Source organism: Euprymna scolopes, chromosome 12 (assembly GCF_053919585.1).
Source record: "Euprymna scolopes isolate OS-2025 chromosome 12, ASM5391958v1, whole genome shotgun sequence".
Lineage (NCBI taxonomy): Eukaryota > Metazoa > Mollusca > Cephalopoda > Sepiida > Sepiolidae > Euprymna > Euprymna scolopes.
The window spans coordinates 135,199,817-135,217,656 of NC_136493.1; the positions used below are offsets into that span (position 1 = coordinate 135,199,817).

At 33.8% G+C, this 17,840-nt stretch overlaps 1 protein-coding gene across 16 annotated transcripts in view; it reads right to left on the minus strand.

Moving 5' to 3' along the window:
• Positions 1-17,840, minus strand: part of LOC145291500 (sorting nexin-13-like) — a 289,540-nt gene that overhangs the window by 150,753 nt on the left and 120,947 nt on the right. For all 16 annotated transcript variants that reach the window (XM_080137419.1, XM_080137418.1, XM_080137420.1 and 13 more), the window contains one exon: positions 4,188-4,277. In XM_080137419.1, coding sequence (XP_079993545.1) covers positions 4,188-4,277 — 90 coding nt within the window. The remainder of the gene's footprint in view (positions 1-4,187; positions 4,278-17,840) is intronic.

Genomic DNA, 17,840 nt, shown 5'->3' on the forward strand with positions numbered 1-17,840 from the left:
AGGATATAAGGAATCAAGTGACAGAAAGAAAGTGAAAATAAATGAAATCAATAAAAAATTTTTTAAATAGATATAAAATTAAAAATGAAAGTTGGATAAATGGGAAAACATCCAGTGAAAGAAATTTCTTTAAGGCAAGGAATGAGGGTGTAATTTTAAGCCTTTAAAATGAGTTCTTGTCGAATGCAAAACAAGTGACAAAATAATTTTAGATAGACCAAAACAGGTGAGTATAAGTTCTTTGGGGGGGGGGGAGATAAATTCTTCATCCAATTTAAATATTGGTTCAGAAAAGCATGTTATTGTTGGTTGTAGAAAATGTTGCAATTTTTTTTTTTTTTTTTAGATAATTAGCCTTGGACAAAAATATATTGAAAGCACATTACCCCTCTCTTTATGAATATAAGGGAATTTTAAACGTTTTTACTATGTAATGAGGAAGATTTAATTGTCTGATGCTAAGTCAATTTCAGTAGCATCATCCATTTTGAATTATTCTTGTTGTTCTGCTGCTACTTGGTCAATGCAGAGACAGATAATCCCAGAAAATCAAAGATGCTTCAAAATGCTTTTTATCACAGGAGACAACTCGGGTTTTGTTGTTTGTTGTATGGCATGTTAAATCGACTTCCTCCAAAGAAGTAAGTTTTAAGGGAATGTTAAATTCACAGACAGACCCAAATTGTCTGTAATTTTAAGGTACAAAGAGTTATTTCACTTTAAACAGAAGAATACTTTAAAGTATTACAGGTGGCTTATAGGTGGAGCCACCTAAAAGTTTTTTTTTTTTACATGGGGGTGGGGGGGGGTCACAACTTATCAAGGCCCAGAGGCCACTCGAGGTTAAGGGTTAATGGGTATACATTAGTTATTGTGATTTTAGCGTAGTAAACATTAGTGGGAATTTTGTAACTTGGGTTACTTAGGGAGACGGTTCAATAAGAACTTGTTCACATTAGACTTGCCTGGAAAGTAGGCAAATAAAATAGAATTCCACAGGTGAGCAGTTCTAAAGAAGCCCTGTTCATGGAATCTACGTTTAGGTGTAGGCACAGATAAAGAGTGTGGGAAATTGTTGATAGTGGTTCTGGCTAGACGAGTGATTTTCGTGAAAGTCTGGCGAGGGGTTGGGACCATCGATTGAAGTTCAGATGAGCACCTGCCATGAAAATAACGATAAAGCAGAGACAGGCTCGCTACGTCTCTTCTGTGGGAAAGAGAATGCAGGGAAGAGAAAAGGGCATCCCCCACTAAGCTACGAAGTCTATTTTGAACTCTGTCAAGATAGGATAAGCTGCTTCTAGCAGCTCCTGCCCAGATATGGCAACAGTACTCCATCGTTGGCCGAACCTGGCTTTTATATAGGTAGAGAATTGCATCAGGAGTGAGATATCTACTGGGGCGGTAGAAGGATCCCACCATTTTTCCAGCGACTTTGGCAATGGATTTGATATACGTGTTCCATTTCAGATCAGGAGTAAAGCTTGTCAAAACATGAAGCCTCCTCAAGACGAGAGCTATTCATTTCAATTGATGGCAGCTGGTGGGCAACAGAGTGTTGATGATGTAAAGATAGAAGCTTGGTTTTAGATGCATTAAAAGTAACCAGCCACTTTTTCCCCCATTGTACCACGTGCTCAAGATCAGAGGAGAGTGAATCAGAGAGAACTTGGTCGTTTATGGTCTTCGAAGTGCTACCATAGATGGTAGCATTGTCAGCATAAATGTCTACGAATGATCTAAGGATGTGGTTTGGAAGATCATTGATGTAGATCAGGAAGAGAGTTGGACCCAGAATGGACCCCTGAGGGACTCCAGCATTAATACTGAGAGCTTCTGATTTCTGCCCATCAACCCTTACTCTTAAGATCAGAGAAAAATGATTTTATAGTTGAGAAAACATTTCCAGTTATACCATTACGGGAGATCTTGTGAAGTAAACCTTTATGCCATACCTTATCAAAGGCCTTTGATATGTCAAAAGCAATTGCCCTCGAGAGGAAGTCTCCATTGAGAGATTCGCCAATCCTATGAGATACAATTGTAAGCACATCTGCTGTAGATCTAGCAGAATGGAAACCATACTGCATGTCACTAAGAAGGTTATTTTTGCTGAGATGGTTGACTACTTCTTTATTTAACACAGATTCCAGCAACTTACTCATGATGCATAGGAGACTTATTGGTCTGTACTGAGAGGGAGATGAGCGATCACCCGAGTTCTTAAATACAGGGCATATTGATGAGATTTTCCAAGGTGTTGGGAAGCATTTCTCCTTAAGATAATGCTTAAATAACTTTGTAAGTATGAGCTCTAGTTCCGGTTGAAGCCTTTTAAGCACTATAATTGGAATGCCGTCAGGGCCAGTTGCTTTACTGGAATCAAGGTTTTTGATTAGCTTGGCAACATCATGTACAGATATTTGTATATCACATAGTGTGTTTTCTGATATACAAGGAAATATTGGAGGTTGGCGGCCTTGGTCATAAAGGGTAGAATTAACTACAAAATTCTTAGCAAAGAGATTGGCTTTGTCTGATGCTGACGAGATTAACTCAGGTCCATTGATGATAGTTGGAATAGAGCTCACACTTCTGCTGAGGATTCTGTTTACTATTTGCCAGAACTGATCGGAACCAAGCCGCTGCTCAGCTACCTTGGACTTGACGGACTGAGCATACAACTCCCTTGCCTTCTTTATTACTTTTTTACAGTGGTTGCTAGCAGTCCTGAAAGCGCCTTTAGTCTCAGTACATAAACAAATCGGCTTAAAAAGAAAATGGCTGCAGAGTTAAAGTTATATGTAAAAACTGAAATTGAAAGAAATCTTTACTTCACATCTATATATAAAGTAGTAGCATTCGTGTGTACACATACACACACACACCCACACCACTGGACTGATCATAACCAAACCTGGCATAATATGATCCCCCACCTAGGGATGGTGCACACCATTTTTCAAGGTGGAGGTCAAAGATCAAGATCATAGACTATGTATATATACTCTCCTACAGCCCACACCACTCAACTAATCATGACCAAACATGGCGTGATGATGGTCCCTTACCTAAGGATGGTGCACACCATTTTTCAAGGTGAAGATCAAACGTTACGGTCATATTTGGTGCAGTTCTTCATAAACTCCTCTACCTAGGGATGGTGCACACCCAAGTTGGAGTTTGGCACCAGCCAATTTCTTTGTGAATTTGAATCAGATCAGTCACCGCCACTGTCATCCCCTCAACCAATTAAACAAATGTTAACCAATGTGATTCTTTGTAATTGTTTCAATTTTTATTTGTAACAATATAAGTGTCAATTTTGATATAACTTATTTGCTTTAAAGTTCATAGTTGGATTTCAGTCACTTCAGGAGGTTGTTAAATGATTTTAAATGCCTTAAGTTATAGTTGCTCTTACAACAGCTTACTGCAAGGATGCCTGCAAAGCATGCAGCAAAGTTCTGTGCAAAGCGTGGGTATCTTTGCTAGTAAATTATAAACATAATTGTTGATAAACAAAGCTCGTGTCACTAAAAAAAAAAGTGGGGGAGGGAGTCGTATTGGGCGGCAAAATCCATCTTTTGAACATTTCCATCTCCAACCATCAACTGACTGCGAATAACGGTTTAATGAACATAGTAAATTACAGATTTAACACCTCCAAGAATCAACACTTGGCAATCCAGTGAATCATTTTAAAATTGTCAGACAGCGTCATAACAAGTTGGAATATTGTTATTTTTCATGATTTCCATGAAATCATTGTCATAAACATCATTTACAAAACTTGTAGGACATACTCTAAGAACTTAATGGCCATTTTCTTTCTAGGCCACTGTGTCTACACATTACTCTATTAGCAACAATTGTTTTTTCGGTGCAATTTTGTTGTTGCTTTCAAGGAAGGTGATAGAAGGGTTTTGGGTACCCAAACCACAACAATTGGTGTTATTTCAAAGGTCTGCTTTATCCTAGACAAGTCTTTCCTACTATTTCACTCATAGCTGGAGGAAAGAGAGCTGGATTCATGCATTTCGCAAGGATATTTGTGAGAGATGTAATAGCCCTTACAGGACTAATACAGTACGACAAGTTTACTACTGCAACATGGAATCACCATGCCACCAATAGAATAGAGCTGATGGTAAACAAACGTCAAAGATGTCTAAAAATACACTCACTTCTTGTAATGCTTCATCTATAACACTGGCACCGGTCATTCTACGATCAAAGTTACGATTACGTCCTGTATTTTCCATCTTTCCGATAAACTGGAAGAAACAGATGAAAAAAAAAACAAAAACATTAAACTTTTGAGAAAGAACAACAGAGGAGAAAGAAAAAGATACATTATATTAAAACATCAAGAAAAAGCATCTAAGACTTATTATAGTAAACGAATGCTTGAAAATAACATTTTTGAATAAATGCTCAATTCTTTTTTGTCTGGGTTTTAATGGCATATCAACTCTTTTGGTCATTTGACGCAGATATTTGTCAGTAGGTTAGAATTAGATTTTTTTTTTTTTTTTTTTTTTTACTCTTTTTCACCCAAAACAAGGCATATTGCCACTTGGACATAAAAAGCTCTTATTTTGGATCAAGTCTAACAGGGGAGTATGTGGGGAATTGAGCAGCAAGATGACTTACCATTACATTTAAACTTTTGCATGTTAGTAGAGTCAGGGAAACAGAAAACAGGCAAGGAACTATTAAAATAAAAGGCTTTCTCAACATGTGGGTTTTGCTGAATGTTGGGGGTATTTACATCGAGGAGGTAAAAGTACTACGAGTTCATTAGAACACATTCTATTAAAGTCCTTGTAAAACAAGCACAAGAATGCAATAATTATAAAGAGATTATAGAAGTATTTTATAATCTCCATATTTTATATATATAGATGGCAATTAGCAAAAGTTGGTTTATTACTTTTTCGTTCAGTTTGGGTGTTTATGGCAGTATGGTTAAGTTGGGGTTACTACATGTCTGGTCATATTCCATTTTTTTTTTTTTTTAATTTTCCAATTGTTTTTAAGAAATTTAGTATTTAGCTGGAAGATAGCTGAATAGTTTTTCTATATTGTTTGATTGATAATGTTGTGATCTGATCATTTTAAAATCCTTGCAGTCAATGTTTTATAGTACTGGGTATCCAAAAAGTCACCGAAAGGTTTTGAACTTAAATAGATTATTCTTGATAATATCTTCCTGGAATTTTAACACAATCTGGCTAAGACATTGGTAATTAAAAAAAAAAAAAAAAAAAAAAATGCAAAATCCAAACAATCTTTATTTATGAAAAATGATGTCTTAAATATTGCCCATTTTCAGCTTCCCATATTTGTGTTCTTTCCAAAACATTATTCACGAAAGATTGCAGAATCTCTGGGTTGCGATTTAACTCCCTTATTTCATTCCAGATGTTTTCCTTCAATTCTTACAGGGTTTGGGGTTTGTTAACATAGACTCTTTCTTTAAGATATCCCCACAAGAAAAAGTCAGGGCTAATCAAGTCTGGGGAACGTGGTGGCCATTTGACATTGCCATAGCGAGAGATAATGTCTCCATAGTGTCTCTCGTTGAATGTGTTGTTGTCCCATCTTGTTGGAACCATAATCCGGGCCTAATTTGAATTTGTGCGCGCAGAAAGTCTGTAATCATAGTCTGGTACCTCTCTCCAGTAATAGTAACAGCATTTTCGTCTTGATCTTCAAAAAAATAAGGTCTAGTAATCTTCTCCATTACTGCACTTTATTGGATGCAACTGCTTTTGATGAACTGCCCTTGGATTTTCAGAGCCTCAAAATCTGTAATTTTGTTTGTTAATGAATCCATTCAAATTAAAATGGGCTTCATCTGACAATCAACTTTTGTAAAAAATTAGGGTAATTTCAGACAAGTTCTTGCATTTGAACTGCATATTGAACAGGCTTCAAGTGTTGAACAAGCTACGCTTTATAAGGAAAGAGTTTTCAACTGTGCATAATATTGTGTAGTGAGCTTCGACATATCCCAAGTTGTGCGGAACGTTGTTGAATTGATGTTTCAGGATGCTGCTACACGCTCTCTCGAACTCTTTCCCTATTTCCATTTGTCTACCAGCTCACAGAAGATCAAGTACAGCTCCTTGGTCTTCAAATCGATGCACAATGTTTTGAACTATGTTGTGACTTGAGCTATCTCTTACATGAAGATGCTGTCGATAAGCTCTTTGAGTCAAAATAATTGACTCCTGATTTTGGTAAAACAATTTCACAACTTGCGTACGTTGTTAAATGCTATATCTATAATTAATTTCCAAAATATTATCTGTAAAATATCTGAAATAGAGAAAAAAATAATCATTAACAGTAAAATGACAAAGATTTTCAACCCTTCAGTGACTTTTTGGACATCCTGTACACGTTTTTTTTTTTTTTTTTTTGACTATGGTGTATGTATTGGCAGGTCTTCACCTTTTACATGTTCATGTGCTATGAGTACAACCTTCTAAAATAGTTTGTCAGGGTCGAACCATTGTAAGAAAATTGTCATATTGAAAGATCTTTTTATAAACATCAGAAAAATGTCATTAAAAAAAAAGTATTTTCATAAAAAAAAGTGAACAATTTTATTAGGAAATTTAGCACATGGCTGAAAAGGGTGGGGAGGGGGAAAGTCGCTCATCTCAGTCTATGCTAACCTAGCTAGTTTCTTACTTTCACTCTTCTTTCACCAGAATACCACATTCATACTATACATCCTTCATCAATGACTATAACAACTCATACCATTATTAACCTACTTAAAACCCATATTTAAAAACAATATGCAATGGGGGTTTAGGGGAATAAAATAAAAAGTAGATGATACTTACAATAAAAAAAAAAAAAATTTAGTAAAGCCCCCACCCCCACCCCCTTCCAACGCACACTGGAGTAGATACACCGATTTGACTTGTAACAGCAATGTCCTCAATGTATTTATCCCGGTTCATATTTCCTGTGAATGTTAAGCCGAGTAGTTTGAAGGATGAATTCTCAGGTAGGAAGTTATTTGTCATGGATATCGGTGGTTGGAGAGGCTTCTTGTAATTGTTAAAGGAGAGCACCTTAGTCTCACTAGCATTAAATGTTACTATCCATTTATGGCTCCATTCCACTATGGTCTGGAGGTCATTTTTTTAAGGATTCAACCATTATCTTAGATTTGTGTACATCCATTCTTCCCTCATGCATGTTATAGAGCATTGTGTCATCAGCAAATATATACCCATCTCGGACTCAATATTATCAGGGAGGTCATTGATGAATATCAGAAATAATAGTGGACCAAGGATCAACTTTTGAGACACTTCTGCATTAATGCTATGCTGCTTAGATGAACGTCCATTAATGACAACATGGATGGCCCTATTGTCTAAGAAGGATCTAATTATATTTAGTATTCGTCCAGTTTTACTGTATGATTTGATTTTCATTAGCAGCCCTTTGTCAAAGGCCTTAACAAGGGCTACAGCCCTGTCTTTACCCGCCTTATCCAGTGCATGGTATATGCATTCAGAGATGTCTGTTAAAATATTTGCAGTAGGACGATACCTAAATCCATACTGTTTGTCAGAAAGAAAATCAGCTTTTGCAAGGTGGTGGACTAGTGCTTGATTGAGTAGCGTCTCCAAGATTTTAGCAAAGAGGAGGAGGAGTCTGATAGGGCAATAATTAAGAGGGTCGGTCCTTTTGCCAGAATTCTTGTACACTGGTACTACAGAGGTCATCTTCCAGCTATTAGGGAAGCAGGATTCAGCAAGGCATTTGTTGTAGAGTTTGAAAAGTACAGGAGCTAGCTCAGCTGAGCATTTCTTAGTATAGCAAGGATGAGATCAGGCCCACGCTTGGAGGTGTCTAAGTTTTTTTATGATATCGTGGACATGAGAAGGGGTGATTTTCAGATCATTAATTATCTTTATCAGAAGGGAAGATGTGTCCGACGTGGAATTAGTAAGCTATGTACAAGTTTCATTAAATCGTTCAAATTCATATGCATAATACACTTGAGAAAGGTATTTATCCATCCTCTTCCAAGGTATTGGTAAATAGCAGTACAGGGTGGAACAATAAGATTGTTGCCATAGAAAAGACAATATGATTCCATTTCTGTTTGATGAAAACTGGTTTCCTATTTTTGTTGCATACCATCTACTAGTTGGCCAGTTGTATACAAATCCCAAGAGTGATAGGAGCCTTTTATCACGTCTGAAAGTGACACAATGTTCTACAAGCAAGATTGGAGATATGCTGCTGTACAGGTTATGCTCTCTACTGATCCAAGTTATGACACAACAGGACCATGGCCAGCACCTTCAAAATGCAAATTTGGACGAGTCAACGTTTGAGGGCACAACTCAGCGAAGTTGCTAGCCATGGTTATGGTATTTTGTGTGGTTTCAAGTAAGGGTCACATCATGCCACCTCACATTTTTGAAGTCGGCTTGAAAGTCAACACCAAAGTGTATCTGTATGTGTTGTGTGATCCCCTGGGACAATCAGGTGGCCGCTGGCAGACCCTGGATGTGGCAGCAAGACATCGCCGGCTCACAAGTCCAAAGAGACCCAGGCTTAGCTTCAGAAGGAGTGCTACGACTTTGTACCTTTCTCTCACTGCCTCCCCCGACCTGAACCCGCTGGACTACTTTGTTTGGCCAAACGTCGAGGACATCAACATGACCTCCCACAACACCAAAGCCAACCTGATCGCCACCATCTGTTGAGTATTTGCTGAACTCCCACCGGCGCTAGTGGAAAAGGCATGCTCCCAATTCCAAAGCCGTATCAAGGCAGTGATTGAGGCTGAAGGCGGCCACATTGAATAGATGTCAGCTCTACTACATAATCAAGTTACCTGAATTGATTTTGTCAATAAAAATCTTAAAATAAGGCTGTAGTGGTGTTTTTTTTTTCAGGGTGACAAATTTATCGTTCTACCCTGTATATTGTCTAAAATGACACTCCTCCCTCATCAAATAAAAAAACGAAAAAGAAAAAAAAAAAAAAACACTCAAATTTCAAAGTCAGTTTAGGAGAAAAAAAATGCTCCATTGTAAATTTCCTAGGCCTCCAAGGTAAAACATTTTTCTTTTCTTTTTTTTTTTTGAGAGGCAAATAATAATCTCATTTATAAAACTCACTATGTCTGTGTCTCCATTTTTTTTCAAGCTATATCTCCTATGAGACAAAATGTCGCAGAGCGACGCAAGGCAGCTCAAAGGATTGCATTTTTTGGGGACTTTTTCTTTTATGGGTTTTTAGCTGGTTAAAATAGATACTAAGGTAGCCAAATTGAAAGAAATAGGAACTTGGCAAGCATAAATCGACTTAAACTGCTCTTCTACACATGCACAAATATATATTTATTTGTACGTTAATCTTAGTTTATTTGTAGCTATTTCTTATCCAACTGATAATGGCTAATTTGGTAACATCTCGGGCTAGAGCACAATAAATTTTGGTTTTAATTTCAATTCTAGCTAATGGCACCCAAGACAATTTTTTTTTTTTTTTGAAATCCCAACAATATATTGGATACAATGTGAAATAATCGATAGAGACTTGACGCTATAATAAATTTGAAATCTGCGTAAATTAAAATATCATACTTAAGCATATTTTACAACTGGGAAATGCCGGGCATTCCCTGCTAGTAATTAATAAAATGACCCTTCCCGAAACCAACATGCACATATCAAGAAATTTCATCAGATACCCTGTTTTGTATTTATATAAGTAAAACTACTCTTAATGAGTAGTGGATTAATCACTTTTTGTTGCTAATTAGACATTTTAATATCTTCATATAAATAAAACAGTAGATGTGTGTCTGTTAGTAAATATTTAACTGATAAACTCTCAAACTACTGGTAATGTAACATTGAAATTAACAAGAAATAGTATGAAATAGTATGAATAATTGTACACTAAGGATGGTTTATAACGAATAAAATCTTTAAATGGATGAACATCGCATACAGAAGTATGCTGATAAGTCAACATACAAACTGCTCATTTCAACTTGCCAAGATATTTCTATTACTTTTGTGTATACACAAATTCATTCATAGCTTGAAGTGGTTTAATTTTAAATCTTTCTTATCTACCTATCGATAGCTGAAACAGTAGGGAATGCATCTGGAGCACTAACTGTTTTGGTTTCGATTCTAGCTGATGGCACCCAAATTATTTTTTTTTCTAACTTTTTGAAATCAGTGCTATATATTAGGTACAATATAATATTCAATAAAGAATTGTCTCTGTAATAATAAATACGAAATCTGTATGAATTAAAATATATTTAAGCATATTTTACAACCGAGCGCCCCCTGTTAGTCATATAGAACTAACAAGTTAAAATATCTTCATTTACATTAAAAAATTTGGAGTAAAATAACCCATAAAAGCAAAAACCTTGCAGATTTTAGAACCGGAATTATTTGTATTTATTTATTTTTTGGCAACAACGGGGATCAAAGTGTAGTATGCGTTCTCTTCTCAGTCAATGAAGGAGAACCGATATAATTTTTATTTTTGCCCTAATCCAGAGTGCTCTTTTTTGGAGATCTAGATTTTCCCCACATTAAAAACTGACGTTGTGTCTATCTTTGCTTTTGTTGAGAAGTAAATAAATCAGAAAAATAAAAACCATTTCAGCATTATCAAATTGGAATTTGTTTTTAATGTCACTGATAACTATAGATGATAAAGTAATAAGAGAAAAAAATGATACAAAATTATCTTTCGTAATTATAATGATAAAAAACATTAGTGTGGACCTGCAGCTGAGATTGGTGCAGTGTTTCGGATAATTAATTTTAAGGGAAGCAGATGATGAATATTTAAGCTTTATTTTATGTTACTGTAAACAACTTTTTAAAACATTTTATTTCTTGCAATCTTATTTTGCTTCCAAGAACTCAAGGCTTGTGGAACTCTCTTCCTGCTCACAGTTTTCTTCCTTCCTATAACCTTGGTCTTTTCAAGACTAAGGACAATAAGCATCTCCTGTTTTGCAATAAACATCTTTTATTATTGTTAGCGCCTTACATCAAATGACTTCATGCCTTGTCTGGAGCATTTTCTATTAAAAAAAATTCTTGAAATGGCAGTGATTCATTGGTTACTGGTGCTGACTGTGGACTCTGCATGCGCTGTTCAAGTTTTATCGAACCCATTTCATTAATTCTCTTCGGCAAGATACAAATCGATTTGTCCACATCTAAGCTATTCAGCAATAATGAGAAATAAATGATAACTGAAGTAGTTTATGGAACACAGGTGACAATGTAGTACGCACGTCACGAGAAAATACACAACCAAACAGATTATCATCAATATCTGTTTTGCATGCTAACATATGTTGGACAAGATTTAGAAATTGACTTCCAAACTAACTATCTCTGGCCAGGTCTTTATCTTTCAAGTTCTATCTTAACACTTCCTTCCATGACCTTCCTCTGTGACCTGACCCAGCTATCGTTAATGGTCTACATCTACTAACCCAGAACTTTGATTCATGGGAATATCATCAAAACCTTTTGTTCTGCACACATTTCTTTATACTGTACACATTTAATCTTTCTCCGAGACCACCAAATCTAAGCCAGTCTTTAACACTCACATTACTCATCCATTGTATCATTTCTTACCATGCAACACATGTCCCCAACCCTCACTAACCAGGTTTCACTTCAATACATCATCACACTGAGAACACATGCTTAATAGACTCTTTCCATAGTCAACAGTGGTAACGCTCTATTGGCTTTTAATGGCAGGAGTTCCCAGTTCTTGTAATAAGCACCTGCACCTTCCTGTGCTACAATGGTATCACCAAAGTAACAGACGTTCTGAACAACATCCTCAGAGTGTTAATAAGAAAACCAAGTTGGCTTTGGATTAAATAGTAAATTAAACTAGTCTCAAGTTTTGATAAGACAACTAGTCTAGGAGAAGGATAACTATGAAATAACATCAATTACGGTAGTTTGGGGGGTCTACCATTCCTATCAACCTCCTTGAAAAACTGTCATAAAAAGCAAGAGAATTACTTAGAGAGATAATGGTTGCTAAGATTCAATTGTTGCAAGAGAAAGAAGAATGATTTATTTTGACTTATACAAGATTCTCAAAAAATGTAAAAATGTGCTCACACTTCAAATGACGGTAAAATCTTTATTTATGCACATAGAATGAAATGGACTAGCTTTGAGTACAGAATAAGTAATTAAATAAAGATATTCAAAAATGTCCAAATTGATGACCGTCATTGTCCAGACAATGCTGATAACAGTTAAAGTGTGAGTACATTTTTGAGACACCCTGTATATATAATTATGCTTTTATATTCAAATATAGCTTAGTTATCCTTACTGCACAAGAACAAGTAAATGCTTTTGATAGAGATAACATCTCAGATTCTCCATATTTCATAGGACAGAAAAAAAGAATAAACACAGAATCATGTATTGAAAATTTGTCAATGTTAGTCAGGTTTTAATACTGTGACAGCTACAACTTCTATGTGAAGAATTGCCTCCCCTTGTCTGGTTTAGGTGACGTACAATCTAAGCTGAGTAACTTAGTTATTTCCCCATCATTTCTTTATATATAAACGAGTGTTTATGTGTAACCGCTCTCTTCGTGTCTCATCATGTAAATAAAGCTGATGTGGCTTCTCCATCTGTGATAAAACTAAAAACATGTTATGTTTTGATTAATTTATTTCTTTTTTGTGAACCGTTGATATGACTTCCTATATGAATTTTATTTGAAACAAGCAAGGTATGTTTTATATTTAATTCATAATTAACTATCAAAGGTTATTAATTAACTAATTAATTAACCTACATCATGTTATAAGTGTTTTGAAGTTTCATTTCATTTACAAAACTTTGTCAAGCATTTATTGAACAGAGTCAAATTAAATATACTTCTTCACCAAATTGCTACTACCAATCATCTGTAGTCACACACTTACCATTTGGCTTAATCCTTCGTTTATTTTACATTTTGGACTTGCTTTTCTCCCACCACTATTTCCAACTTTATGTATATCTAATTGTTCAATAAATGCTGTTCTCAATAAAGTTCTGCACATAAAACAAAACATGGAAACAAATAAGCATGATTCTATGTGTATTCTTTTTCAAACTAGAATTGTTCACAATTCTTCTGGACATTGAACGTTCAATCCACAGTACGAGCAATATGAATTATTTAAGACTTCTATAGGGTTATAGCTGATGGAACGAGAGAAAGCTAACCATATAGATTAAATAAAGTGTTCATTTTTAAATCCTGTACAGATTTCCAGAGTTTAATAAAACACACCTGAAGAAGGTTATATTGGCTGAAACAGTGTAAGAATAACATGCAAGATGAGAAGAGTCAAAAAATTTCAAATAACACAATTCTTTGTTAATGGAAATCGGTCCAGACAGGGCATAAAACCACTTAATGTAAGAAGCTAAGTTTAAAAATTTAAAAAAAAAAAAAAAACGGGTAAAAAACTAGCCAATACTGTATAGATAAATTTTGACCCAGAAAACAGCAATTCTTCCCCCATGTCAGAAAAATTGCTCATAGAATGTGAGAACTAAATGACAAAATAAGTGAGAGTTATGAGGCTGTTGAAAGTAAATTCAAGGTACATTTTCTACTCTCTAAAAAGAAAGACATTATCAATCCGCAGCTAAAAATTCTGAAGCATAATTCTTTTACAGTTTTTAATTTTTGGATGAGGGATGTATTGGGGATAGCAATGTTCATGAATTTTGAGATATTGAAGAGTTGTCCCCCTTTGATCGTTGTCAGCGATATGGACTGTAAACAATTGTCTCCCTTTGTCTTAACTGATGACATCGACTTTAAATTAGGGACTTATCTCCCTTTTATTGTTTTGCATAAAAATACAATGTAGGCAATGTTTTTTCCTCTTTGGTGTATAGCCTTTTCATGTATAGATGTAAAAATAAACAGGCATCTCTTTGTACATCTCTATGTTTGCTGAAGAAAATGTTAAGCGTTAATTGATCTGTTTTTTGTCATCATCGATGCCTTCCACGATGAACTTATTTAAAGAACAAATGTATGTTTTTCTTTATTTACTTTATAATCAGTGGCGGCTCGTGCCTAAGATTAGTGGGGGTGCTGTTTTAAAGAAAATACCTATTGTTTTAATATTGTGTAAAAATAAAACAAGCATAAAAAATATAATTTATATGTATGCACACGTATAAAAATACAATAACTTAAAGGAATCCTAAATAGATGTAAATATTTTAAATATTTTACTTATTACATTCATTTGAAAGTAAACTCCATTTTTCTTGTTTTAATTTGTAAGAAAAGATTGATAATTTTCTCCTTAACTTCTGAATGACTGCTGAAGAACTTTTTTATCAATTGAAAGCACTGCAAGTTCATTTAGTCTTTCACAACCCATGTTTTTTTTTCTTTTCAGAGTTGAAAAACAACGTTCTACCTCTGTAGTCATGGGAATTGTCAAGATAATTTTTATGAGTTTTGTGATTTCACTAAGAACATCGTTTAAATTGTTTTCCAAAATAAATTTCAGATCAATTACTTTGCAATATTCATGGATATCTGACCTACTATAAAATATTTCTAGCTCAGTTTCAAACTTTTCTTTGTCAATCATGGGATACGCTTCAGTTGTCAAGGATATCTCTTCTGGAGGTAGTTTTTTTTCTTAAAACTAGCAAAGCTTATCTTGTATATATATATATATATATATGTATATATATATATATGTGTGTGTGTGTATATATATGTATGTGTGTATATATATATATGTATGTGTATATATATATGCGTGTGTGTGTATGTATATATATATGTATGTGTATATATATATGCGTGTGTATATATATATGCGTGTGTGTGTATGTATATATATATGTGTATATATATGTGTGTGTGTGTATATATATATATATGTGTATATATATATGTGTGTGTGTGTATATATATATATATATGTGTATATATATATGTGTGTGTGTGTGTGTGTGTGTATATATATATATATGTGTGTGTGTGTGTGTGTATATATATGTGTGTGTGTGTATATATATATATATGTGTGTGTGTATATATATATATGTGTGTGTGTGTATATATATATATATATGTGTATGTGTATATATATATATATGTATATATATATATATATATGTGTATGTGTATATATATATATGTGTATGTGTATATATATGTGTATGTGTATATATATATATATATATATATATATATATATAAGGTAAAAACATTTCTAACTAAATTGTATTTTAAAAATAAAATTTTCTTCGCTTTTCTACAGAAAAAAAATGTAAATATTTTTTATTCTGTCAAGTTTAACTACTGCAAAGTAAATAGATTTCAAACTACTTAAAAACACAAACAAAATAAGCAATATAGGTAAAAAACACAAATAACATTAGTCGCGTTGGTAGCTTCAAGGCTAAAAGCCCAAACACTTTTAATTAAAAAAAAAAAGTTTGGCATATTGTATATTTTTGTCTGCTTGAAATCGCATTTAAAAGTATGAGATTGTTTTTTAAGGTGGAGATTTTATTTACAAGAACACGTTACACTTTTTAATAATAATAATAAAAAGAAAACATTTGTAAATAAGCCTATTAAAAAAAAAAAAATAAGCGAAAACGCGCAAACACCGCGTTTGGAACTGCGAAAACTACAGTTCCAAATTGGCTCATACCTGCCGTCTAGATCGGACATGCGCACAAGCAAACTTCACTAAGAATGTGTAACTGTGAATTTCGCAGCTCCAAGCAAAGTTTTACTTTTATGCTTATATGAGTATGGGGACAATTATCGACATTAAGCTTCAGGATTATATATATATATAAATAAAATGATATATTATCACATAGAAAGAAAAAAAATAAACATATTCTTTTTAACGTGTATCGATAATAATGAGTAGAAATGACTTGGGGGTGCTGCAGTTCCACAACTCCAGGCACGAGCCGCCACTGTTTATAATTAATTTAAATAACGTTATATAAAATGAAAACAAAACAGAAACAAAAAAAGTGACAGTGTTAAAATGTTCTGTTGTCGATACAACCTATGAAAGTCCTTTTTTCCTTTCTTTCTCAACTTGCAACAACTCGTGTATTCAATATTATCTTCTACCGTTTGTTTTCGGTCTAAGCTGTCCAACAAAAAAACCCAAAAAAACTCAACCCTCATGCTTTAGAATACATCCCATTTAATAGTTACCAATTATGCACATATACAAATTAATGGCATACGTTCACCAATGAGCAACCTGCAAAATTATACTTGTCTTTTCTTCTTTTCTAAATTTTCTGCTGTCATTTTACATTTTAAAGGCTAAACAAATACGAGGTCGTTTGCGAGAGTGATGATTTCTATTACAGGTTAATTAATCTAACAAAAGTTATTAATTAAACCAACAGGATGATTGTTTGTATTATTTGGATTAATTAGACTAATGTTCTCATGGTGATTGTTATTTGCACAACGTTTCAATCAATGTAACCTTCGACCTTTCTCAGGTGTATAAGTCGCCATGTGATATAAAGAAAAAGAAGGGTTTTTTAGATTTACATTTCAGAAGTTTTGTCTATTAGGTTAAGTTGAAAATAAATTTACAAAAAAAATTTTTTGTTATAAATAATTAAAAAATAACACCCCACCTCCAGTGTTTTGCTTGATATTTTCTTTTTATTGACGTTATAATTTTTTGTAAATTTATTTTCACTTTAACCTAAATACAAAACTTAAAATATAGAGCTAAAACCCTCTTCCTTTCTTTTACCAAACATGGCCACTTATACACCTGAAGAAGGTTGGAGGTTATATCGACTGAAAGTGAAACATTGTGCAAATAACACTTGAGATGAGAACATTAGTCTGATTATACATAATTCTTTGTTCTATATTATGTGCCCTTTGCTTAATACCATTTCTTTATATGTATTTTCTCTTTATATCTATACATGACATAGTACACATATTTCAAACGACATAGTACACATATTTCAAACGACATAGTACACATATTTCAAATGACAGTATTTACACATATTTCAAATGACAGTATTTACACATATTTCAAATGACAGTATTTACACATATTTCAAATGACAGTATATTTTTTTACTAGCCAATAGAAAAAAAAGGTTAAAAAAGAAATGATTTGCATATGATGGGGGGGGGGTCACCCACTTCCAGAAAGTATTTCCAAATAAGAAATAAAGTTAAACTTTAATTGTAACAATATACTTGTTAACATTTTAAAGTGGACACTTAAAACAATATTAATCTAACAAGGTATACACAAATAATTTGCTAAAGAAACAAATGCTGTCTATTTACTAAAAACCAAACAACAGACTGCTTATTATTCATACAACATGCAAAATAAAAGTATCTTATGCAAATTGCTGAGTAAATTTTAATAACTGATTTCAATATCTGCTGCTACATGTTTAGTGCAATCAGTGCAGTGAGGGTTCAATTGTTAATAGAAAATAATCTTATTGATTGGCTTTACTTCGTGACACTGAAAAAAGGGGGTGGGGGATATATTTGCATACCCATAAAAATAAAGGCAAAAATAGAAACATTTTAACTATATCAGATATAGTAATCCAAAGGATAGAAACTAGCTTCCCCCCCCATCCAATCTTTTATTTCTGACTTTTTTTTTTTGAAAAAAAAAAAAAAAAAAAAAAAAAAAACTTTATTAACCACCAAGTTTCCAAATTATAACTTTTTTTTTTATCCAACTT